At 40.5% G+C, this 26,710-nt stretch overlaps 1 protein-coding gene across 3 annotated transcripts in view; it reads right to left on the bottom strand.

The window, feature by feature from the left end:
* SPIRE1 (spire type actin nucleation factor 1) overlaps positions 1 to 26,710 on the bottom strand; it is a 127,649-nt gene that overhangs the window by 10,130 nt on the left and 90,809 nt on the right. For 2 of the 3 annotated variants that reach the window (XM_058421452.1, XM_058421443.1), the window contains exons 7-12: positions 21,727 to 21,813; positions 21,183 to 21,312; positions 17,653 to 17,694; positions 10,695 to 10,858; positions 6,460 to 6,550; positions 5,581 to 5,723 (exon numbers count right to left, since the gene is read on the bottom strand). In XM_058421452.1, coding sequence (XP_058277435.1) covers positions 5,581 to 5,723; positions 6,460 to 6,550; positions 10,695 to 10,858; positions 17,653 to 17,694; positions 21,183 to 21,312; positions 21,727 to 21,813 — 657 coding nt within the window. The remainder of the gene's footprint in view (positions 1 to 5,580; positions 5,724 to 6,459; positions 6,551 to 10,694; positions 10,859 to 17,652; positions 17,695 to 21,182; positions 21,313 to 21,726; positions 21,814 to 26,710) is intronic. The other variant, XM_040071962.2, reaches the window with a different exon arrangement.

The following is a 26,710-nucleotide window of genomic DNA, read 5'->3' on the forward strand; positions in this document are numbered from 1 at the left end:
AGAAAAGTTCTCCTGTCTGCCCCAAATAAGTGACAGAAACAATTTAAACTTTACAGAATAATGTTCCAGTATCAAGCAGGTGAACTGGTTACCCAGTGTTACATTATAAATGGCAGAGACTCGAATAGAGAATTAACAGCCAACTTTCCACTTAAAAAATTTTGCATCTGTTCTGTGTTGCAGCATTTAAGAGAATATTGGGTGCAGAACTCCTGAATTTGGTACCAGGGAATAAAAAGCACCGACCCAATTTGTAATCCAGCCCAGTAGTTGATTATACATTTCCAAAAGAAAGACAGAAACCTCTGTGGGAACTCCCATGGCTTAATGCTTAGTGAACCTTTTCAGTCAGCCCAGAGGGGCTGCTGTGCAGTAATGACAATGACAGGCAGTGCTCTCTGAATAAACGAAGGAGATTTCTCCTGCATACACAAAGACGTGGCTGACAGTTTGGAGATCTCGTTTACAAATTGAAGTGATGAATCGGATTAGTACGGAAATGCTCCATTTCCATGTACTCAGAGGTCCGTTCTGTCTTTCCATCAGATTAAAAAGAAAATCTTTCTACGTTGCAGACCTGGCAAACATTAGCATTTAGGAAACCACCACATTTTTAAAAACTGTTGTCTTACCTATCTAGAAAGGGAACACAAAGAAACTTCACTCTGTTTAGGGTGCCCCACAAAAGACTAGAATTGAGTTAACTTTGTTAGATTTGCCAGCTAAACCTTTGAGGTACGGAACAACAGTTTTCTGGAAAAAATAAACTACATCAAAAGCAGCTGCAATTTGCTCTGAGGTGTAAAACCGCACAGCCAAACCAAAGTATCTTCTGTTCCTTATGAGCAACTTTAGGGCTAACCAGCAGCTCTCAGCGTTTCCTTCTGGGTTCTTCCCACAGCAACTGCCTCGCTATGGGGAAGGCACGGCTGAAGGCTGGGGCGGCGCGGGAGAGGAAGTGGGTGGGAAAGCGGGATGCTCACAATGGCAGCAAACCCCCCGAGTCTGCATCGTGGGAGACTGAGGGAAACCACCCGAGGTGAATGAGGCTGACTGAATGCTTGCAGTCAACCAGAGCTTTGAGTCCTTTACAAACACATTTCTTACTCGAAGCTCTTCCTTCCCCCTCATGAACGCCCATTCCTTCAATTTACAGAACGATGACGTCGGGGAATATTGCTCCTTCGAAGAAATGCTGCGGATCTGCTATAGGTGTAGAGCACGTACTAGGGGAGTAGTGTGGGCCTGTTGTCGTACCAATCCAAAATTAATACCATTAAAATAGAAATTGCCAGCGGGCAGCAGGGGAAACATAGAAAATATTCACATGTTTAAATGCTAATGTTTTAATTCCAGTGGTTACACAAGGACAACAAAATGTTAATGCAACATTAAATGAAAGATAAATAATCCGATTTCAGAAAACTGCTTGGTTTTGGGTTTTTTTTCCCTTTCAGAATATAAATAAGTACACAAGAAAATCTTTTGTTTCTACACTACCTCTAAGGCATTGAAATTAATTAATTTTTTCTAAACACTGGCTAAACTTCATTGAACAATGATGCTTTGGAATTATTGCTCAAACTTCCAACAACAGGCTGCACCCAAATTCAGCAGCTCCAAGTGGGAGTACTCTCTGCAGTACTCGCATATAACAGAACATGGTAAAGACAAAATGTGGTTTGAATGGTCTTGATTTTCCAGAATTACACTCAATACTCTTTTTAATAATAAACACAAGCCAGTACGCTTATTTTTAAAGGGGAAAAATATTATTTGAAAACACTATTTTGAATTTGAAGTTTCCGTGATCCTCTTGGGGACTGGCTCAACACTGACTATGCAATCATCTTATAAACACTATAGCTTATGGTGTATATGTATATTTTTTTAATGCAGGAAAAGCAGGAAGTAAGAATTGCATATCTATAATGTGCTTTGTAGGTAATTTTTAGTGTACACACACCTAATAGGTTCTTATGACTAACACATTTTTACTCTAATGTATTCCTTCTTCTCATTGAAGGATGTCACTAGACATTCAAATGAGGTTCATTAGTAAATTGCAAAATGACTGAGCGCCGGAGTGGCCTCTAAGTTCTGCAATTCACGATTAGTCAGGCACTCTAAACGCTTGCTCCTTTTGCAGACTAAAGGTTTCTAAAAGGTCAGCTGGGTATCTCAACTATAAATTCTCCTACAAGAGGTTTCACCCTTCCACTTATTGGTCGGGACAACAAAAAGAAGGAAAAATTAAATAATTCGTGTTCAGTTAACATAGGGGTAAATGAATTACTTTTTCTTTTCAGTGGATTTGCCTTCCCTGATAGATGGATATGAGCTGTTCTGCAAGTTCTCATACATAAGTGTGCTGAGGACCAAAACAATATGTAGGTTTTCAAGTAAAACAGACTGCAAATGCCCTCCCATTCTACATAGTGTACCTCGGGAGAAACATAAAACCTTATTCTTTTCAACATAGTCCAAGGATCACAATAGTTTCACTGGATTTTTGCTGCACGATCTTCATGTGCTGTAATATTTAAGGTCTGTCCCACTGATAATCTGGTGATGTTGCATTTTTAGTTTGCTGTCCTTTCAGAACTGATTTCTTTTCCCCGTGAGGTGATTGAAGACACACAAATATCCTACACACATTGAAATCAAAGTCAATCAGGTGCAATGTCCCAGCCTAAGCTGTAATTCTTGCCACAGCTGAGGAAGTGCTCCCCTAGGAGGGAACATGCTGGTGAAGGTGATTTCCAAAGCCAGCAAAAAGAGGCAAACCTTTGCGGGTTTCCACCTGCTGGCAAAAGCTCTCTCACAGAGATAGTACATAGCCCCTGCCACCCCACACATGGCTGCTTCAACGGGATGAGAGCTGAGCAGAGAAGCTGTTTGCATAGTTGAAAAAAGTGGTCTGAAAGTCATCCTTGGAAATAAACTGGTTATCCTAGGAACCTGAACAATAGATAGGAAGCAGAGAAGCGAAATGCTGTGTATAAATGAAACCATTAACTTTGGTCCTCTGGGTCATGAACAAAAAAATGGCAATAAAAATAATAATTAAAAAAGCAAACAGACTGCAAAGGCACCCACATGTAAATCTCTGGACACTGAATTGATGGCACTGATTAAGCACCGAATCAGCTCAGTACGGCAACCACCAGGGCTGACGCCCCCAAAATCACTGAGCCACCCTGCCTTTCCATGTAGCACTGGCAGGGTGACACAAAAGGACCGTGTTGGGCACTTTTCCAAGTTTGTTTCCCCTCCCCACCTACTTGGGCCTAACTACCTCTGTCTGATGAGATGCCAGTTCACAAAACCATCGTTAGTATGCAAGACAGAGGAGCTTCTTGCTAATCCTGCTAAGAGACTGTCGCAAACCCCTGCCTGGTTTCACTGGCATTGACAGCTATTTGCTGACAAGACCTCTTTCACCTTGGAGAGAAACCAGGGTCACAGGAGCTGGTGATAAGAAATGAAACTCCATCAATCCTGGAGGAAGGGATAAAGAAGTGTGAGGTCAAGTAAAAAAATAAATAATACTCTGCACTTACTGCATTCACTCTGGGAATGGCAATTTCACAGGTGCAACATCTGGCACAGCCACTGGAAGAGGTTGGCATCCCTCCAGGAAGGAGAGAGTTGCAGAAAGCCAAAGTGTGGAACTGGGCCAGTGCCAGCATACCAGAACACATCTCCCCAAATGAAAAACAAGAGTGTTGAGGGAGGTGTCTGTCACACCCTAGAGGGCACTATTGCCAAGTTAAAGAATTAGCTCTCAAGGCATCAAATAAAATAGGTTCTTAACAGAACATCATTTCGCTACTGGTTTCCCTTTCTCACTTCAAAGTCAAAACCAAGCTAGGTGACAGTTCACTAGAGATTTAAAAAAAAAAAAAAAAAAAAAAAAAAAAAAAAAAAAAAGAAATGGACAAAAAAAAAAAAAAATAAAATAGTAAAACCCTTCCCATCTGTTTCCAAATTAGCCTGACTTATCTGATGGCTTTTTCTCCCTTTTCCTTTTGTATTTTTCAGGGGGAATGGAATAATTTAATTAGTTTTTCTGTGGTGGTTTTATTTTTAATGTATTTTTCTAGGCATATGTCAATGAACAGACCAACAGAGGGAGAATATGTATGTGGTCAAGAAGATCGTGGCAAGAACTTGGTTGACCTATTTAAAATAACAGCCTCATATAAAATTTCAAGTTGCATGATCCTCTGAAATACACGAGACTAATATTACAATGAGCACACTCAGTAACACCAAAAGTGTGAGGGAGCAAATATCTCAGTATAACACAGGATGCTTTCTCGCCTCCTCCCTTTAAACTATTTGTCTGTGAATGACTCTGAGCCTATTAGAAAATAAAGTCTGGGTTTCCACATACAGTGAGTGCAGCAGGAGGTGACAGGGCAACCCATTTAATGTGGCAGTGACTTCAAACACATGCTGAAGGAGCCCTTTAGCATAGGTCTGCTGCAATACATCCTGCTCCAAGTTCACTTTGGCAGGAAATGTCCACTTGGGCCATGCATTTATCAATATGTTACTACCTCACCTGCATCTGGAATGAGAAACTACATTTTAATTGAAAAATGTAATAAAATCCAGCAGACCTCTGGAAAGGAAAAACCCATTGTGAGAATATTTGGAGGTATTTTTCCTATAACTGATTGGCTTCATCATCTAATAGGTTTGGATCCTGGCTGTCATCCCATGGGCCAACAAAAACGCTTTTCAAAGCCCTCTAATACCACTGCACTACACGACAGGGCAAGTGAATATTCCCTTCCTTTCAAAACTCGGACATGTTTATTGATTTCTCTGTTCACCAGCACCTCATGGGGCACACTTTGAAACCCTGCTGGTATGAAAAGAGACAAGGAACATAACCTGCATGAAATTACAAAGCACTAATCAGTATGTCAGCATAAACGAACGAACCCTTTGCTGTTTGTACTCTGCTGGAAAACAGTTTTCAATTAAAGCTAATTGATCAAATGCACTGTACTTTCTTTTCAAGCAGTAATACAGGTTTTTGCCTCAGTAACTTCAACAAAGCAACACAGACAAACCTTGATTTGGATTACTGAAAGAGCTTTCATATGTATAAACATTACCAGGCAAGTTCTTAAGGTGGGAAGAAAAGAAAACATTCCATTCATCCAGTCATTAACTGCAATACTTCCAACAACTAAAAAAATTCCCCCAAATCCCAAAATAGATCCACTGCTTTGGAGTTGTCTCTATTCAAGTGGAATATCAGTAAGGTGAAGTTCATCTGTTTTGGTAACATTCTGAAACAAAAATCAAGACACGTGGTTTACCCAGAGTCCTAATCACAGTGCAAATGTTTTCTGAGAAACCTGTACTTGGGATTTTGGATAAATACGTTAGAGAGACAAAGTTCAAATCTTGATTTCAAAAACACCTTTAGTAGCCAAGAGCTGTTTCTGAATTGAGGACTTTTCTTTGGGTCATGTTCTAATCACACTGAAGCCAAGTTTTAATTTTCATTATACTCTTAGCATTCCTCTTTTTCTCTCTCCTACCACCCACTCCACTTACAAGTGACCTGGAGCTCTGTTTTGAAGGGGGTAGGAACTGTCTCACATTGGTTGGTGTTTCCTTTTCAATGGAGTGTCTTCTCTGAGGCGGCTGCCGTCTCTCGGGCTGCGGCGTAGACGATATGGGCAAGAACTTTGGAGGCACTAGGGATTCAATCAGTACAAAACAGTTAGTTCTCCTATGAGAGACTCTTGGATAACATTGCTCAGTACTTAATCCAGCCAGTGATTTGCTAGAATCCCTATTACTGGTGGCTGAAGTTACATATCCATACTGAGGTGTTTCAGGATATTATTCTTGTTATTTCACCGTCATGCACAGAAAACACAAGCGCAGAATACACAGCTCATTACAAAACCTTCCCAATAAAACTAAAACATTTAAAAACAAATGAAAAATATTGTTACACAGTAAAACCTGCAATAATGGTGCCTGGGAAAAAAAAACAAAACAAAACAAAAAAACCCCACCAGATCTTGCCCTTTTCCCAGTATTTATGAGAAATACTGGTGATTGCTAAGTGTCTTTCAAACACTGCCACAGTGGCAGAGATGGAGGAAACTTTTAAATTGATCTGAGGTTAGAACATGCTTCCATAGCGAAAAGCTATTTTATGAGCTGAGCATAGCTAAGCTATCCCCTCCATTCACAAACTTCATGGATGAAACCTTCTGTTTCACAAAGATGTCCACCCAGAGTGCAGGCTAATGTCTTCCAACTGTTTATCACATTTGACTCATTCAGCAGGGTTCAGCTTTCGAAGTTTATTTCATTAACAACTCTCAGCTTCAGCCTTCCATATAAATTTGACACGAAGTTCACTGCACAGAAGACAACAGAAGTCTGTAAAAGCACAAACTGGGCTCTCTCATAACTCACTCTTTCTGCTGCTGGTTCCTTCTTGAGAGGGGTCTTCCGCTTGTGAGGGGGAGATGCTGCTGCTGCTTCCTGATTTGTGCACCGATTCTTCCTATGTGGCAAGGAGAAAAGAAACAGAATTTCTCAGGGATGGTTTTTAGTTCTCCTACTGATTTTTAGCACACAGAAACCACAAAGATATTTTGGACCATTCAGTCACTCAAAGTCCTAGAAGATGTCCTGAGTACTGTGTCCCTGCACAGTACTGAGCAAACAGAATTTTCAGTGCTCAGTTATTTTAGAAAGTGAAATAAATAGTACATGATTTGAATTCAATGTGTTTACTGCATGAAAGAACAAGATCAGGAGAGAGTTGCATTAATCCACTGTAAACTGTTAATTTTCCTTGTTGTATTCAAAGACTTCTAGGGATTTGCAGCTACAGCAGATATGTTACCGCAGCTTTATAGCTCACATTGACAAGGAATTAGCACTTAGATTTTTCTGGTCTCCAAAGGAATGAGAGCCACTCACACAAGTGACTCAGGTGAAGAGAAATTAAACTGAATTTGACTGTACTGTTCCCTAATTCCCAATCCTGGTGTGTTTTTCCTTTCTTCTGTATTTAAAAGAAATCTCATTCACTGTATCAGCATGCTTCTTCCCAGCAGCCAAGAGCAACTTCTGCAAGATGAAGGAAAGTGAAATGGGCTTTGACTAAACACCTCTCAGCTATCTAAAGCTTTATGCCACCCAAATAATTGAATCCTTTGCTGACACCTAAAGCCTGTCCTCGGCCATGTGATACCAGCAAAGAAACAGATCATCACAGAAGCCTCCCAAATGAAGAGTGCTGAAGGACTGAGCTTGAACGCTCTTTACCTCTACTTTCAACCAAAAAGACTTAACATCATTTAGGCTGTCAAGATTTACAGATCAAGCAAGTGACCTGCCCTAAAATCCAAGTGGCTGAGCCTCTCTCTCACAGATTTCCTTGGCTGAAAATCTCCACTGGCTGAAAGATTGCCTTCTTTGGTAACAGCAAATCAGAAAGAAAAGCTGGCAGGATCACCTCAGTGAGCACCACGCATCACAGGACTCAGGCCTCTACAAATTCCCATCAGGTGATCAGTCCTTTAGGCTTAGCCCAAGGGTAGGTGCTGTATGTGAGAACACTGTTCCCACCTATTTGCCACAACACAGTACTCTGCAAGGGGTCTCAAACCAGCTCACATCCCCAAACAGTATATTCACTTGAACATTTCCATTGTGATCCCACAAAACACTTGTGATGGGAAGCTTGGAAGGAAGCTTGAGCAGCACATTGAGCTACATCAGCTGTTTTACTTGCAGAAGCCAGTAGAGTTTGGCTACAGAGCTGGCTCAGACAGCTCCGCATATTGCTGCACGGTTGCCTTAAAAGACCACGGGAGAACTTCCATGGCAATTGGATGCACTGTTCTTTAGAAGGGATGCAAGAGTGCTCACAACTCTAGAGCAAAATATTTAAATTTTGAGAAAGAGAACAGCCCTGTACAAAGGGAACTACTCAACTTTTCACTTCGTGGAAGTCAGATTGCTCTGACTGGAAGATGAGTTTACCATTTCTGGAGAAGCTAATGAGCTAAGATGAAGAACTAAGTAAACTCTCCTGCTGTTCTAAAGATGAGCTGTTGGAGCCAGTGGCTAAAATATGAAAAATATTAAGTATAAACCAAGACATGGAAAATGGAAGCCAGAAGGAAGTTAAATTGGACATAAAATCCTACTTAGACAACAGGTATTCTAGGTTAGTGATTTCAAATTACTACTTCTGTGCACAAACACATGCACTGACAATGCTATTGCTGTCCTACAATTTCTCAAACTGAGGGGGTTTTTTCAGAATAAAATCTGTGTAGGAAGTCCTGATGAATCACTGCATGAATTCCTCCATATCTATACAGCAACTGTTGACTGTTATCATAGACTGTCTGACATCTTATGTTTGAGGCTGGATTAACCCAATACCCAGGACACCGCAGTTTTCCAGAGTGCCAAACAATTAGAATTTTACAGTTACTGAGAAAGCTGCAGCTTAAAACATCTAAATATATTACAGACATAATTTTTGGCCAGATAGCTGTAGCTTCATTAGAAGAGACAATTTTTTAATCTATATCAAAAGTGACTATTAGACTGCTACTTCTCTTAGCCACACAAAGCAAAACAGCACTTCCTGATCCACGCTCCTTGGAATCTGTGATTTTAGTGGTGATGCAGAAAAAGCAGGGACAGAAAGAAGGAAGAATTTATACAATATTCATCCTTGATAGAAAATGGGCATAGGGTTGTATTAGACCTTGCCATTCACTGCCTCGCTAAACCGAGTATTGGGACATAGCCTGCATCGCAACACCGATGAAAGAACAAAGGGGACGCAGGGGGAAGAAAATGCATCTGCATCACGCTCATCTGGAGGTCCACAGCTCAGCAGTGCAGGCATTTCTAGCCTGTAATTTAGGGCACAACACAGTCATAATTTCACTCCCAGTGAGTAACTCCAAATAGGTTAACTCCAATTCAAACTGCAGACAAAGAGGTGGCCGAGTCATTTACAGGCAATCAGAACAACATACATACTCTTCTCTGTGTTACATGCAAAGTAAAAGTCAGGGAAGAAAAACATTTGGACAGAGCGATCTTCACTCTTTTCAAATGCTCTATGTCCTTCACCACCTCGAAAAACTTCACCCAAACTCCCTTCAGTTAATTTTCACTACATTAGCACTCTTCCTGAGCCCCAACCAGTATTCTGCTGAGCATCTTTATCATCTCAGTTGCTTCACCAGCTATTTCTATTGACTCAAACTAGTCCAGCATCTGTTCTCTGTGAGAGCTCAATGTGGCTGATTTATTTTCAATTTTTCTTTTGCTGTACCTTCCAGAGCTTGTTCCATACCACTTTGCTTGCCTACACAGTATTCCCTAATCAATAGTCATGTTCAGATATTTTATTTTTTTCCCTTCTACAAGAATCATTTCACATTTCCCATTACATAATTTTCTTTTACTGACTTCTGCTCATTTGCCTGTGTGAAATAGCTTGATGCTTCAGGATACACAGAGGTACAGGCTCTAAGATCCAACTCTCACTGACAGATCTTAATATTCCTGCGTCCTGACCAGCTTCATTCATATTAACAAACCACATATAGCCTCAATTGTAATTTTAAAGACTGATGAGTGATCTCAGAATGCAAATCTCCTCTGCTTTCAGAACAGATGCATCAAATTATGCACCCACACAAGTCACCCACAGGATAACCCCAAAGAGGGCCAACCTTTCACAGATCAGAAAGTATGCAAAGAGATAAATTTCTCCCCACATATATTTCTTCCCAGCCTCCTATCTTTCAGCATAGATGCCTTTGTAACCACCCTGTCAGGAAACCCCTCCTTTCCCATTTACAAGAGAGAAAAAGAGTCAGGGAAGACTGCTTTCCCCAGGCTAAAATTATCCTCTGTGAATAAAGCCTGCCTGCATGCACTTTCCAGACAGCTTAACTTTCAGAAAGGTCCAAACTCAATTAATAACACTACTGGTCCAGAAGACAAAGCTCATTCTTGAGGATGTAATGTCAGTACTTCCTGAGGATCATTCTAATGCAGCTTTGAAGCTAAAAAGCTTTTTAAGGCTTTCTCCTTCTAAAGCTTTTTAAAATCTTTTAACTTTTCATTTAGAGTGGATGAATTCAAAATTATTTCTCCATCTGAATGGTATTTGCTTGCCTCTGTCTGTGACACATTTTTGGGGTGTTCATTCCTAATCTTATACTGCAAACTAATGCACTGACACCAAACTGCAACCCCTCTGGCACAGCTGCTGCTCTTTATTTAACAGCTGTTATGGGGAGGCTAGCCTCACATCTGAGTCCTTTAGTGACAGCTACTGTGTGAGTGCCAGAAGGGTCCTATGTACTTTCCTAAACTCCCAAAAGCATAATTACTGCAAACACACTGTGGATGGATACTGGGCATTTAGAAAAGTAAGTAAATACGGGTGTAAGGCCAAAATTACCATTTAATCTTTCAGAAGAGTATTCTCCTTTTTGGGCTCTGATCTAGTATTTTCGAAGTTCTGTGGGCTGACAAAGCAGCCACAGAAAACGTGAATTATAATTTGCACAGTCACTTCTCATCTGATCAGTTCAGCAAACTAAGAAGTGAGACAGTTCTGACAAATCGAGAAGCAAAGTTGTGTCCTGATTTTTTACCTCTGAATCCGAGCTGTCAAGTTCAGCCAGTGTGGGCGCCTTAAGGAGTCTCTTGCGTTGCACTGTCACTTGTGTGGCCCCGTTCTGCTTTCCTTGTGGCGCTGGGCCACCGTTCACTACAGAGGCATCCACTAATTTTCTTCCAGCCTCTGGTGTCGGTACATCTACCAAAAGAAACAGAACGATTGGTGTTTGCACCCGAAATGTATTTTGCCTTCTCAAATCTTAGTGTTAAGGCAATACACACGAAAGGAAAAAAAGTTATGGTGATAGTTTCATCTGTGCAATTATTTTACTTTTAGTGCTTTACTGCTCAGACAATTACAGGCAACGGCTTGCAGTACAAAAGCAGCATGAAAGAACGAAAGCAGCGCAAAAAGCAGCATTGCGTAATGCTAAAACCCAACCTCAGACCAACACCAATCAGCTTTAAAAAAATTGCCTGTGTTAAACCTGAAAATATTCTTCCTTCAACATATAGTCTATAATTAACTATGTAACAAGGACCAGAAGAATGCACAACCATATCTGGGCAAGTGGGTTTCCAGTGAATCTGAAGACAACACCACACAGAAATTAGGAGGTTTAGCATGGAGTAAACCCAGTTTTTCCTGTGAGGACAGAACTGCGCTTTATTCTGCAGGATACAGAGAAGGAATGAAAATTAGGTAAATAATGAGCGTTCACCGAACACACGCACAACTCTAAGGCTTGCATGGCCATTTGTATTAAAAACATGCCTGTGCGGTCAGACCTTCATGGAACAGCAGAAACATGAGGCTCCAGCTCCATTTTCATCTGCATGACTTTTACAAGGATGTAACTCCACTGAGTAAATTACTCGGGATTTCTGCCAGTGTGCAATGAAGATGCATCTTGGATAATGTAAGCTTTGGGTCTGCTGTGCTTAGCCTAGCTTAGCTTTAGACATTAAGATAATGACCTGGCCTTTGATATTTCAGGAGAGCTTGGAGTTTGGTCTGATAAATCAGTTTTATCCCTGTAAAAGTACAAAGTATGGTATTCCACTCTGAAGAAAATTATGTTGGAGGGACAAGGAAAAGAAGCTTTTAATCTCCCGTTTGCATGTATGTCTAAGCAGCTGGTCTTTCTACAAATGTGTTTTCTGCTCATGTAATTATAGGACTCCTTCCCCAGCCTCGTAATAACAAGGTACCTCCAGGTATTACCAGGCTAGGGTAATGATGAGTAATTATTCCCATTATTATACCTGGTGAAAAGAGGCACAGAAGGTCAAGTGACTTGTACCTTAGGTTACTGGGAGGGCTATGACAGGGAAATGGCATCACCCAGATACTCACAGTGCCAACAATGCAAGTACTCACACGGCATTTGGAGTTACACAGTTGCCCTGGTATAAACAGACACAGTCACTCCTGCTACACCATTTGCATGGATAAAGCCATCCTTGCACCAGGTGAATCAAAGCTACAGACTACACAAAGCACAGCTACAGTAGTAGGTCTGTTTAACAACATTCTTACCACAGCACCTATTGAAATAAACTAAGAAAAGGAGTAAGTTAAATTAACATATATTTTAAAAAATTATCCAGGTTATTGTTAAATGCTGGAAACAGATCTAAAAGGAAGGGGGGGGGGGGGGTGCATTATAGTTGCTATACAAATCATATCTTCAACTGGGAGTATAAGAAAAGGCAAGTATTTGGGCTATTAAAGTCATGGTAACATTCCAGGCCTATGAATCTGTGTACTACAGTATTATTACTGCCTTCAGGTCCTTCCTCCAAAGAGCTGCAATCAAAGACTTAGACTCTCTAACCCTTAGTTCCTATCTTCAAAGGCTTTGCTAATAGGTGTCCTGACTACCACAATGACTTATAGGTGATGGGTTTTTCCCCCTCCTAGATTTCTGAGTACAGCATGGGCGTCCTCCACATCAAATGCATTCCTGCTGTAACAGCAGCTCAGCGCAATTCCAGAAGGGGACAGCAGGAAAACAAAACCCAATCTGCCTCCCCTCCCTGCTGCCAAGGACACTTCTTGAGACATCCTAACTAGCTGGCATGTAGCTGATTGAAGAAGTTCTGGGTTTCCCAGATGAGCAAGGAAAGCCTTTGATTTGTCTTTGGATGGCACAGGGAGGTTCCAAGGAAGCGGCCCCAGCACCACCCACACGACAGCCAGAGGTGGTGCCCCTTCTGCCCTGAACCTCCAGGGTGGGGACTGCCCTGCCTGAGGCTGGGGAGGGTGAAGAACAGCCTGCAAGCACTGCTGGACTCTGGGAGAATAGCCGAGGGAAGGCCAACAGCATTGCCCTCCTGCCAAAACGTAACACACGCAACACGCCCGGGGAAAGGAGAACGGGGGGACACCACCAGATATCCCCTAGGGCACGTCGCGGGATGTGTTTTCACGTCAAGAATTCTGAAAGTAATTTACGTAGCCATCCACGACCTAGGAAGCCCAAACCAGCTGTTATTTAAAGGCAGGCATATATGGGTTGTTCCTACATATCGCTGAGTTGCTCAGATGTTGGTTCAAGTCTTCTTGAAATACCAAAGAAATTTTCGGTGAATCAAGAAGACAGTCCAACATAGTACTTGTTCTCAAGGTTTCTTCAGTAGGAAATGAAGAAAATCTTTCCTCTAGAGGAAAAAAAAAATCAGGGAGTTTTTACAACTCGCACACATTAAATAATACTACTAAAAAAAAAGAATTAAATTAGAAAACTGCCCAGTCTATAAAATCCATTTAGCCAATCAAGTTAAATTTTTAGTTCTTGCGCTTACAGTACTGGATTCATATGAATAAATGGATTATCATAATTTAAGGCAAAGAAAATAATTTGAGTTTCAACAAACAGATTTCAAGAAAAAAGCCTTGTTCCAAAATTAAAACCAGAATCTGTTAGCAGACATAGACCAAAAAATGATTAGTTTGTTTAAGCTGTTTTAGTGATCTATTTGGACAACAGAAACATTAGCAGGCGACAAATAATCGTACATTGTCATAAACAAGAAAAAATAATTTAGGATAAACAATTCAGAAGCAACAAATAGACTAAATCTTATAAAGATGAACATGACAGAAGAAATCAATGGACAATTAATTGAAACAAAACCTAGATTTATTTTTTTAAAAAATGGATAGTAGTTTACAATCTCTAAGTTCATAGAACACTTAAATGTTTTGAAGATGAATCCAATGATATTAAAAAAGGCTTCTGTGAGTGATAGCCTGGGGTTAAGAATTTATTAGAGAGTCAGACACGCTGGGGGAGTGTCATTTCTCTGTGTTTTCAGGCAGCAAATGCAGTGAACAGTACCTGAAAATTGGATGAATGTGTTTGGTTTCTTTGGAGATTTTCTCTAAGCTGTCATTACAACAGGCAAATGAAAGAAGGCAAGGTCTTGATTTGATTACTTGATCGTTGTGTTGGGCTTCCCTGACCAGCCTTAGGAAGGGGGAGACAAAAAAACCCCACTGTAGGATAATATGAACTGTGCCTTTCTTTACATGTAAGATTATGTCTCTTGTGAAGCAAGGCATTAAGCAGACCACAAATTACATGCAAACCTCAGCAGTCATGTCACCATATGCTGTCTGCTTCCAAACCAGCGCTCCTTGGCCAAGAGTGACGACAGAAACCTGAATTTTCTTCTATACAGGAAATGTACTCCTTGGGATGATAATTTCTTACACTGAGTTTAAAAGAAGGCTAAGATGGGTTTGCAGAATCATTACCATGTTTGCTTTTTGCTGGCTATTATGTCCATAATATATTGGGAAAGATTACATAATGAATAAAAATAACAGAGATGTGCTCCTTTCAGTGGACTTTGGATGTTGAATTCAAACCTGAGAACTAATAAATCAGTCTTTTGCTGTGTTTGTATTATGTATCACTGTGTTATGTAAACTAAAGAGTTTACAAAGACCTGACGGAGTTCCTGCCTCCCACTGGTCTGAGACAGGCATAATCTAAAAGTAATAATTCCCATGAAATTCAGTGTTAAATGCTTCCGTTTCCTTTTCTCTCCCTGCACACCTCCCAGCTCCCCCCTTCCCCCAAAATGTACAAACTGCTTCTGAAACAACAACTTCAAAGCAGCAATGCACACAGCTTTGAGGTAAGAACCTGAGTGTTAAGAGTGGGAATGACTGAGCTTTTGAGCTGCATTCAGCACTACATTGAAATGAAGCTGCTTTTCAGCTCTTTTTCTGTTAGAGGAAGTGGGTAATGACTGCTCTGGTTCTCAGTTGTTACCTGAGTGCCTCTCAGGTAACTCACTACAGGTGGCTACCACTTGCTCCTTCTATTCTACCAGAAGGAGAAAGCAGTGTAAAAGGAGACTCCAGGAGCCCCTCCTCTTCAGGAGAACAGCAGGCAGATACTCAGGAGAACAGCAGGCAGATACGTGGAGCTGGGCACTGTGACACACCAACTACAGCAGCTTGGTGCCAGGAAAAGTCTTCTCAGGATTCTGCATCCCCCCCATTGCAGGCAGTATGAATAATATAAACCTGCACCCATCCTTCAGCACTTAGCACTAAACACTTCTCTTTTACAGCTGGTTTGTGGGGTTTTTGTGACAGCAATTTCATCAAGCAGAGTGCAATGAAGGCAGTGGAAAAGCAAGTGTGTGCAAGCAGTGATGAAAGCAGTACAGCCTCTCTGCCTCTAAAATAATGCAAAAAGTAAAAGCACGCAAAGTAACAGCATCCAAAATTACTGCTTATCTGCTTACTATCAATATCCCAACCCATCTAATTCACTTGTGCTGCTCATCTGGTGTCTCACATCTACCTAACTGGAATGTTTTAATCATTCTGAATTTACTTCTAAGGACACTTTATCAGATCATATCACGCCATATGATGCTACTTGCTGAGAACCATATGACTCGAAAAAACAAAACCAATCACATTTGGGAGATGGATAAAGAAACCAGGAAGAGTTCTTCAGTGGTCAGTCAAAAACAGCAAATCCAAATACAGTACAGATTTTTTAATGCTACTTCTTCAAAATAAAAATATTATGGTTATGAATTAATGGATTACAAAATATTGTTTGGCTTTCAACAAATGAGGATGTCTCAGAATTCTTAGACATGAAAGGCAAAAGGAGAAGCAGACAGACACATGTAGAAAGACAGATCTGAACATTTCCCTTTAGCTGGTCACTGGCATATTCAGTTTTATCTTCTTAAAACTAGAACTTTGGCACATCTGAAAGCAGCAATACTTTTTGAAAACTTAAGTTGTTTACGCTGCTATCTGAGGCCCTGGGGATCCTGCAGCTTTCAGTGGAGTAAAATATGATGCCATGTACATATGTAATCTCAATCCCAGCAGACAGCTGTAGCAACTGTACCATACACCCTGAGTGTAAGATTTCACAAAAAGGCTTGAGATGCATTAACAGCTTGTCACCACCTCTGACAGCACAGCCTGTTCCTTCTCCCTTCTACCCATGCCCATCAGCTGCCCTCCTCAGCCAGCTCTCTGATCATCTGATCAGGTATTAGGCACGTTTCAATCACTAAAAGAGCAGAACAACCTGGTAAAAAATATATTTAAAGTATTTGTTCCTGTGCTACAGGAGTTTAGCATGGTCCTCTTGTGAATAAATGAGCAGGACTGACACATAGAAGGAGGAGAATTGCATGCTTAGAGGGGAGCCTGGGGAGGAGAGGGAGCAGTGAGGGTCCCTCCTCCCCTCTCAACAGTGTCAAGCTGTTTCCTTGGCTCAGTCAGAAGAGAAGCCACGTTCAGATATGTCACTTGTGAACTGTGTTCCCATATTACATAAATGCCGTATTTTTTAGGTTATAGTAATCAAAATCTATACGGTCTTCCTAGTTCACAGTACGCCAGCATTTCAGTCAGATGATGCCTTTCTGTGGGGAAAATAACCAGATGAGGCTAAAGGATGCATGGAAAAACTGAGGATGTGAACTCTGCTAACTCCTGGATGAGATGTTTCTACATGTAACTCAAAGGAAGGAGGGGAGGTGGTACAAGAAGCACAGATTTATTTGGAGACTTTTTTGGGAGTCATCTAGAGGAAATTAGGTAAAAGCTAGCGATCTCCTCTGCCAACAAACCTTTGAAGCTGGTTTCCAACATCAAGGATGGACATTTTGGGCCTGATCATCCTGGAAAGTTAGTGTATAATGAGGAAGGAATGAAATTTTTTCTGGCTACTAGGCTGACATTGTTGTATCCGAAGGGCAACAGGTTCATGCAGCTGCTGCTTGTCCTAACTAATGGCTCACCAGAGGAAATCTGAAAATTTCTATTAGATAATTGATGAAGGGTCAGCTTTTGGATCCTCTGTACCAGTTATTACCAGCAAACCTTATTTTGCTAACAAGTAAAGAAGGAAGGTTTAGCCTTTTTGTTACGTGAACATCTTTACAGCTCACAAAGCTTTCACTGTAAAGACACTGTAGAACTGAAAGTTTCTTTCTAGGTCAATATACATAGGTACATTTCATTTAATCTAGAAAGGTAGATGAGTTCAAAGCTAGTTTTAGGATCCTGGTGAGAAATGAAGTACTGCAAAAGATGGTCGAGTCAAAAAGTGAGTACAAAGACATAAAAGTCAGATTTATAAATAGATAAATCAGACTTGAAGGTGATGCTGTATTCTGCAATCCTTTTCAGAGTCTGAAATAGCTCTGGACCACCTTATTTTGTTTATTTATTTAAGCAGAATTGCAGCACTCTGGTGAATACACTCGGTGTTTCAGGTGAAATGCAGATGTTTCCTGTACCTAGGCATCCTTTTGTGCCAAGGGAAATTTAAGTATTAATAACTAATTTATCTCTTTTTTTTAATTATTATTTTCACTGACCATATCTTGGAAGAATCCCTTCAAGTTTCTTTCTTAGATGGGAATTCAACAAACAGACGGAACAAATTCCACAATAAGCACAACAACCACGTCAGGTGGTGCAGCACATTTTACCTGACAAGTCAAAACTGTAAGACATGCTAAGTGGCCGCATTGCTGTAAAAAAAGAAACAAACACAACAAAAAAAGAAAATGATTCAGCTCTTAGAAAAGCAGAGGGATAACGAAAACCAAAGATTAACTCCACTTGAGACATTTTGGACTCGCTTAAATCCAAAATGTGTCAGACATAGTACTGCTTCACTGTAGTAAAGCTCAAAGTCTGAAAACTACAGCAGCATAAACAGAACTTGCAAACAGAGCAATTATATTACGAGTAAATTAAGGCTTTTGGAATTCAATGACTCAAATATCAGAACAAGAGACAAATATCCAAAAAAAGTAATATTTTAAAATAAAATCACCATGAAAGAGAAACAGAAAAAGGGGAAAGAGAGAGAGAGAGAGAGGAGAGAAAGAGCTAGAAAAAAAAATTGAAAGCACAAAGCCACATTTCACACAAGTTTCAGTGACCTGAAATAAAGATATTTCTAATTTTTTTAAGCGTAATCTCCAATGATTATAATTAAACTAATAAAGAGAGACACACAAGCTAAGCTTAAGCAGTAGTTTCCTTGAAGAGGATGGGAAAAAAAAGGCCAAACAAAATCTGATTTGTGCTGATTCCTGTTCTTTTTAAAAACTTTAGGTGCACTTAGCCTTTAAAACACATCCATAATACTATTCTCTTCCTCCTGGGCCTCTGATGATTTTATTGTTAGATAAGAAAGTGGTCAGATGTTCTTCATTTCTGGGAAGACCTATCTGTATTTCCAATTAAACAGTGTATTCAGGGAGCTGACCCTCAAAGTATTTTTCAAGTGAAAACAAAATTTCAGTGTATTAATCCAGATAAACAGGCCAAGGCCAGTGAGAAGAATGTGCAAAAATCAAAACTGAAACCAGCTCACGTGTCTTACTTGACAGATGATCAACCTGCAAGCTGGTAGAAAGGGCCTGTCAGACATAATACCACTGCCCTAGAAGATGTTTATAAAAAGGTTGTACTGGGACAAGTTTTGCTCATGAGAATAATTTAAAGTGGTGCATGCAGTAGGTGGCTGACTCAGAGCTAAATTTGGGAGTCAGGAAATTTTTCTGTATTCATTAACTAGAAATTATCCATAGATAATAGCTACAGAAACAGTATTGAAATATCTATCCAAACTCAGCATAAAGGCACATACATCTTAAAGCAGAAAGGTGTTTATCACTTGATGCTGAGACATTGATAAAACCATTGATAAAAAAGAAGTTTTCTCCCCACTTGCTTGAGTCCCAAATTCGTGCTTTTAATTAAAAGGACATGTACCTTGAGGCTGTGCCTGTCTCAATGGCTTATGCTGATGATTTCATGAGGTCATTTGAAAGCTCACTCCAACTCCTCTACCCAAACCTCTCCCTTTGTGAGCACAGCTCATTTCCAAAGAAGATTTAGACTGAGACTGGCCAGGGTAGAGAAGACCTTACCTGTACCATCTGCTCTGTTGAGAGAGGGACAAAGCTGCTGGGGAACACTTGCCACAGGTCCAGCCCCATCAGAGAGGAGGAACTGCCAGAGTACAGCCCCCACTCACCCCAAGAGCCAAGTGTAGCTGTGCTCCTGACTGTGTAAACTGAGCAAAGAGGAGCAGCTCTGGGACATGTGAAACACACCTTATGCTCCTGAATACATCACTGTAACGTGCTATGTTTCCTCTCCTTTTTAATAGCAACAAATAGCTCCGTCCAGATGGTGCAAGTGTCCCACATGGTGTTTCTACTTAGATTTATAATCCTTAAACCTCATTACCTTACGTGCTGTTACACTAAATTACATTCAGTGGTCATTTAAACTGCAGATCTGTTTGTGCTACAGTGAATGCCACTAACATTACTCTGTTCCCAAACTGCACAAGCACATTCTTTTTTAAAGGAACTTTAGGCATAACAATCATTCCAATTGTGAGAAATAATGAAACCTCATATGTCAACATAAGGAAAATTATCTTAAAGGCCTTTGGTATTTTCAGTTCTTCATGCCAGCAGCTAATGTATACTGGGGAAAAGCTTGCATGCATCCACTTATACACCTCCATTAAAGTGGCATTTAATCCAGTCAATTGATTGGACTTAAGAGGAATTACCCCAGTTCCAAACCACAAAAATTTAATGCTTTAACAAAAGGGAAGAATTAGTGGAAGACGGGTATCCCTTATCAGAGGCAATGCCTTGAAATCAGCCCAGAAGTCCTAAGCAGGAATGGTTCAAAAATTAACATTGATTTTAGAAACTAACTGGGTTTGATGCCATTTATATCAGTTAGAAATTGTAAAGATTTATTAGATCGGGTTTGCTGCCCCTGAGACAACACGGTAGTTCACAAATGGAGGACATTTAAAACACCGAAACTGAATGTTTGAAAGAAAAGTAAGGAGTTGTTACACATTTCTACAAGCTTCCTACATCGGGAAAAAACTCTAGGCCTGTGAGAAATGTTAATTGATACAGCAAACACAAACTGAATCCAAACCAGAAACTGGAAGGCTCAAAAAACCCAATATTCGAAGTGTCATTTTTTCACAAATGCACCCAAGCATTTCCCAAACTCCATCAAACACTTCAAAAACAATGCAACAAAGCAAGACTGATGAAATTATTTTTCTCCAGAGACAATGGGTTGTCACAATCCACTTGAATCTGGACCAGTGCCTTTGGGCACATGTGGCAAGAACAAATATCTTTCAAAAAGCAGTGACAGAGATGGATTTTATGGATTTTATAAATACATGGATTTTTAACAGTTTTCAGCCATAAGATTCCACATTTGCTCTTTAAAAATTCAGCTCCTTCAGTTTTTCTGATACAGATAAATACAGTACTCTTAAAGCAATCTTAGTCACTGTGTAGGACTGTGTTTGTCATGTTTCTGCCATCAGAACCACTGAGCTAATGCAAACTGATGACTGCTGCACTGCATAGTATTTGCATCATTTCACAGTGGTTTGCTGAAAATACACTGCAGAAATGAAATGCTTTGCGGTGCAAGTCTGAGTTATTTTCCCGTAAAAAGACCTGCAGACGTATTTTCCATAACTTAGAAAAGGAAGCAAAGATTTAGATTCAATATAAATGCAACAGATTCAGTAAACAAAATAAAAGCCAATTTTAAATTAAAATAAAGAAGCTGATGGTGCTAACAAGAGGAAACAAAGAGAACAAATTAATTAAAAACCAACATATAAAGAATACTTGCAGACAGTCAAGGTATACTGCACTAGAGACAAGCCATACCTGTTCCATTCTCAGCAAATCTAACACAAACTGCCACGTGCAACAAGCAAGACAATACCATCCATCTAATACACTAAAAACTTGAACGGAATCAAGCTCATCTTTCCGTTTCGTGTTTTAGAATATAACTAAGCACAAAGATTGCAGAGCCCTAGAAAAGCCTGTAGGTTACTTTATCTTCGCTGACATCTGCACAGATGTGGCAGGAATCCCTTCTTTTAGGTGGGAAGTTTTCTGGGGCTGCTGCAGGTAAGAAGCGGCCAGGTGCTTACCCAGCCTGCTTCGCCTTATCTCATCAGGGGAGACCGGACGTAACTTCCTCTCCGCCTTGATCTCCTCCAGGATCCTCTCATGGAGGCTGCGGGGCCGTGGCGGGGTTGGCTTCAGTTTCCTTGCCGAGGCCTTGGGATACAGAGACAATCACATTTACGTTAAAAAGTGCAAACTTGAAAGTAGATTTCACACTTCTTTTTGGGGGGGGGGGGGGGGGGGGGGGGGGGGGGGGGGGGAACAAAAAAAAAAGTGGAATGCTGTGATATGATTTTACATGCACTCAATTTCAAACCTTACCATAAATTGAAGGAGAGTTTTATGCATCATGGTTTCCTAGAGATAAAGGGATGCTGGCAATATCAGCTGTTAATTGCTATGTGCTACATATTACAGGCTGTTCTCTTAAGGGATCCTGTTCTATGTACAGAGGACAATATTTTTGAAAGCCCTGGCAGAAAACATGATGTCTACATATTTGCTGGAACCAAACATGCTTTAGAAAGCCAGTATTTTGTTAGGAGTGAAGCCCACTGGATTACATACAGGATTTAATGGAGGTCGTGATCGGATGAAATCCAGGATTATTTCATGGGCGCTCTTTTTTAATCGAGGTGGGATGTCACCGTTGACCTGGAAAGGAGAGAGTGAAATACATATTGCTGTTTCACATTTGTATCCATACAGATGAGATCAACTGAAAACTCACAACAACCCTGACAGAGCTGCAGTGTTCTGGCACCTGCACCAGACATAAAACCCCACCAGTTCTGAGTGGAGCAACAATCCATATGGAGAACAGGCAAGCAAAAAAGGTACTTAGCAGCTTTCCAGCTTTGCTGATGGCTGCAAAATAACTCCAACTGCAGCAGCTTTAAGCAGCAGTGTTTAGGATCCTGAAGTAATGAACTCAAACTTTAAGGCTGCAATTGTGTCTATGGGAGAACTATGTCTCCTCACTATAAATCATATATTTCTGCAGAAGAGGGGCTGGGTGAGGGTTGTTTGCTTTTTTTGTTCGGCTTCCTCCAGAGACACAGACATTTAGATGTAAGACCACAGACAAGACATCACAGGGAAGAGTCATCAACTCACCCTATGTACTGGTTTTAAAGAAGGCAATGGAAGTTTTCATATCATTTGAAGAACACGTAAATTGTAAGCTGGGAATAAGTGAATGGATTTGCTTAAAAAAACCCCACCTGTTAAGTTCAGTCTTCACAGAGCATGGTGCCCAAGCACACTGTCAGGGATAAGAGATCATCCTATCTCATATATATCCTTCTGCTACCTCCTCTTACTACAGAGTAGCTGGCTATCAGTCCTATCCTCCAAATTGACAGAAATTTCCATCACACTGTATTACTTAGACCAAGTATTCCCTATTTCAGACTTTTTTTTTTCTTTTTTAAGGGTCAGTTGCCTTGTTTGTTTGTTTGTTTGTTTGTGTGTGTGTGTGTGTGTGTGTTGGGGGGAGTCTATTCATACAAACTCTGTAACCAGAACACCTACGTAAAAACACTTCTGGTTTGCCAAATAAAATGCCCTTTTGCTAACCAGAAGGATTGCTGCCATCACAAAAAGGGGTTTAAATGTCCATAAGGTCATTTAAATGTCCATCTGAGTATGATGCCTAATAGAACTTCACCAATGCCATGCAGCTTCCATACGAGCTCTGCTCACCTCAGGCACGCCCTGTGTCCAGGCTGAGGCTGAGTGACAGCCACCTGGAGAAGATTCATCCCTTTCCCCCTAAGAAATCAGATGCAGAGTCCCTCCTGGGGAGCATTTAATCGCTTTCCTGAGGACTCTTTCTGGAGATATCGTATCCCAGATATGGGCCAACATCTATTTGTTCCACCCTCCTTATTTTCCTAAAAGTGACTTTCGTGTTGCTCGGCAAAGAAAACCAAGCTGCTAAACTCTGCACCATGCATCATCTTCTTAAAAATAGTGCAGAAAAATTAAAATGGAATAGGTTTATACTAAACCATGATTTGACATTTCCTGATGAGGAGAATACTATTTTAAGGGGTGTGATTGATTTCTTCTGTTCAAAGACTGAGCGGTTTTTTGAGGCCAGCATCCCCTGGAAGATTGTTAATGAAACGAGAAGTCTCTCTTCCCTGAGCTACCGTTCATCAGATGTCAAAGTTGATAGCTGAAGCTGAGCATTATTACCATCAGAACAGCCGTTTTGTAAACTGATCATCTCTGTTTGAGCCTTGGGGAACAACCCTCTGCATGACAATAGTCAATAAATAATACATGGCTCTGAGCCTTTCACCTCAGGGCACTCTAGGCCCTCACTTAATGCCACCAGGGCATAATTAGTATCAGTATTGCCATCTGATTGGCAAAGGAGAAATGTAGGATTTGCTTAAGTGATTTTCCATAGGATACATGGGGAGCTGGTGACCAAGCAAGTGGATGTTTTGCAGCCAAGAGCAGGAGCATCAGCGGCAGAATCCACCTTCTCATACCTGGCGCCCAAACAAGATACTGCCATGAAAAGACACTGAAGGGAAACTTTAATCCTCTCTGTTCAGACTAGATTTATTTATTTACTCAGACTAACTCTCTCTGTAGTGAGCAACTTCAAATGCATCCTTTACTTTTACTTAATTAAAATTCATGGCTCTTGATTAAAGTCTCAATCAGAGACATTGCACAGATGCAGCCATGATACACGGGCTGCAGGGGAAAAAAACGCCAAGGAACAAGTTTCTCTTTCTTTTTTTTTTCTCTCTACATACCAGGCTGGCCCCAACTACAAACCAGTACTTGAAGAAATACCTCAAAACACTGTAAATACCCTAAGTCTTCATGTGTGTAAAACAGTTTTTGCACAGCAGTATGCATTAAAACGGGCAGTGTGAAGAAAGCTTAACCAATTACTATAAAAAGCCAAACATAAATGTGGAGATCTAAACAGCTAATGCACAGAAAAATTAGCATGTCATCACCTACCAACAACCTGCTACCATCACATTATAATATATAAATATGGATTTGCAATTAAAAAAAATAATGGCAAATGGTACTTAATTACCTTTGGCTGAAGCCCAAAGCTTTAAAAATGGTGGCCCCAAACAAGAAGTACATTGCTGACAACTTTCACAAAAAATAACATCACCTATCACTGACACTCAGTCTTAGCCATTTAATTGTTCAGCTACAAAAGGTGTCAGCAATAAGTAGGAGAGCGCTGTCTTTAAATAACAGTCAACAGGAAACTGATATAGTTTTGTACTATCCAGAAATTTTCATTTAAAAGGAAATTGCATGGACACTGAAACAGACAGAGGGGGCACACGACAACATTTCCAGAACAGCTCACGAAAATCTTCAGTGGTGAACTAAATTCTTCTAAGTAGATATCTATTTACCATCTTGCATTGTGTAGACAGTATAGTGTTTTAGCTAACACAGCTGTTACACAGTATTTTGACAGCCCCAGCAAGCTCGAGCAGCAGTGTCCAAGAATGAAGCGCTCTGGTGTTTCCCATCATGGGGCACTGTATTCACACTGCTGCTCCTGCACATCTGCTGCAGAAACAAGTTCATGATACCACATGGGAACCACAGTACTCACACAGAGCCCCTCCTCTGAGTACCCCTAGAGCACGATTAGGAACTGTAAAGCTCCCTGCTCTACCTAGGATGGCTCCTACACCTCTGCAGAAACATGTGATGAAGGTGTAAAATGAAAAGCCCGGTTCCCCTGCTGAAAGAACTCACCACAACCAAGTCAGAGTTGCGTGTAGGGAACAACAGACTCGACAACGTCCAGCTGGATAAAGGAGTCAAAGTCCTTTGCACAGCAAAGCTCACATTCTCTATGTCCTGCTTGAAGCATATGAAATCGTGCCTATGCAAACAGTGTCCACGCACAGCTGTTACTGCAATTAACCTAAGTACTCTAAGATGGTAAATACTGCGAAGAAGTAAATTAAAAAACAAAACAACCCAAACCAAAAAAAAAAAAAAAAAAAAATCCATGCCGCAGGATTCTCAGCACAGACATTCAAATTTCTGGGTATTTTTGATAATAATGGCTTCAACTTGTATGTTTAAACCCCCCTTCTGCAACATGGCCAAACCAATACTACTGCACGACAGGTACCTGTGAAGAGCTCGAATATGAGGACAGGAGTGCTGTTACCTACAAAGAGTGTAACTGTTATGTAACATAAGGCTGAGTTTGGAGAGGGCATAAAAGTACCTGACAGGCCTGTATTGAGTAGGTAACACAAGAGATATCAGTTACTGTTCAACAAGCACTGCTCAGAAATACAGTGAATGGTGCATACCTTGGAGGGGGGTGGGGATGGGCAGAAAGCAGAAAGCTACTTGTGAAGCACGCTGAAATTAAAAACTGTAGCTCAACACATACAAATAATAGAGAAAAAAATAACTCTGCAAGAGTAGCTTTTGTGGGAGTGGGTGCTCCATAGGTGAGGAAAGCTATTGAAACTCTCTATGGTAGATATTTAAAGTTTATAAAATTCCAGAATGAAAGCTATCTTGCTCCCACAACAACTGCAGCAACGAGGAGTCTTGCCTCAGGATAGGGAGATGACAAATCTGAAATTATTTTCAGAGGTACTAAAATAGAAATGCCAACGTCACTGGAACAAATGAAACCAGTTATCTACCAAAGCCCAGAATTTGACATTTTACATCTTCAAAACATTTTGAATATTTGCACTATAACAATGGGTGAGAACAGGAAGCTCCAGTTACTGCTGTCTGTTAGCACAATAGTCTGAAACACTAAAATATGGACTAACAGGAGCATCTGTTCCTTCCTAATTTCTACTCAGAACATTGAGCAGTCAGTGACAGATCAAGCTACTCTTTTAAACACAGCAATTAATTAATTATTAAAAAGAACACTAAAGATTTCATGCTGCATTTAGTTTACTTTAAAAAATTATTTATTACTTTGAAAATTTACTTAACCTCTTAGTATCATTAGTAGGATACATGTCCTCACAAGCTACCAAGCCTAAAACTACTACTCATAAATTTAAATCAAAAATTACTTTTAATACAAAGTTTGCTGAACATCCATTTCGAATGATAGAAAGAAACATAATCCATCTTTCCTAGACTGCCTTAAAATTCCCATTTGGGATCCTAGACCTTGTCTTCTCTTCTCAAGAGCCACAAGGGTTTCTGCTGATGGGAATCCATACAATCAGCTTCAACCTGTGATAGCCAGTTAGAAGATGCTGTAGCTATTAACTAAACTTGTAATTCGGTGTGAACCCTTCAGGTTCCACATGTTCCATGTCAAGCTGCACTCTTATTGTTGAACATGCTTCAAGCAGATCCTGCAGCAGAATTCGAGTTACTGAGTTTAAAGCTTCCAGTAAGGAAGAAGTGATTCTTCTAACACAGTGTCATCAGCAGTTAGACCAAGCCAGCAACTGCATCACAGACAGCCCTACAGGTAATGTACCTGCAGCTGATTGCAATCATATTTATTCCCAGAGTTCACTTCAAACAATCTATCTAGAAGACA

The sequence above is a fragment of the Hirundo rustica genome, chromosome 1 (genome assembly GCF_015227805.2).
Source record: "Hirundo rustica isolate bHirRus1 chromosome 1, bHirRus1.pri.v3, whole genome shotgun sequence".
NCBI classification, from domain to species: domain Eukaryota; kingdom Metazoa; phylum Chordata; class Aves; order Passeriformes; family Hirundinidae; genus Hirundo; species Hirundo rustica.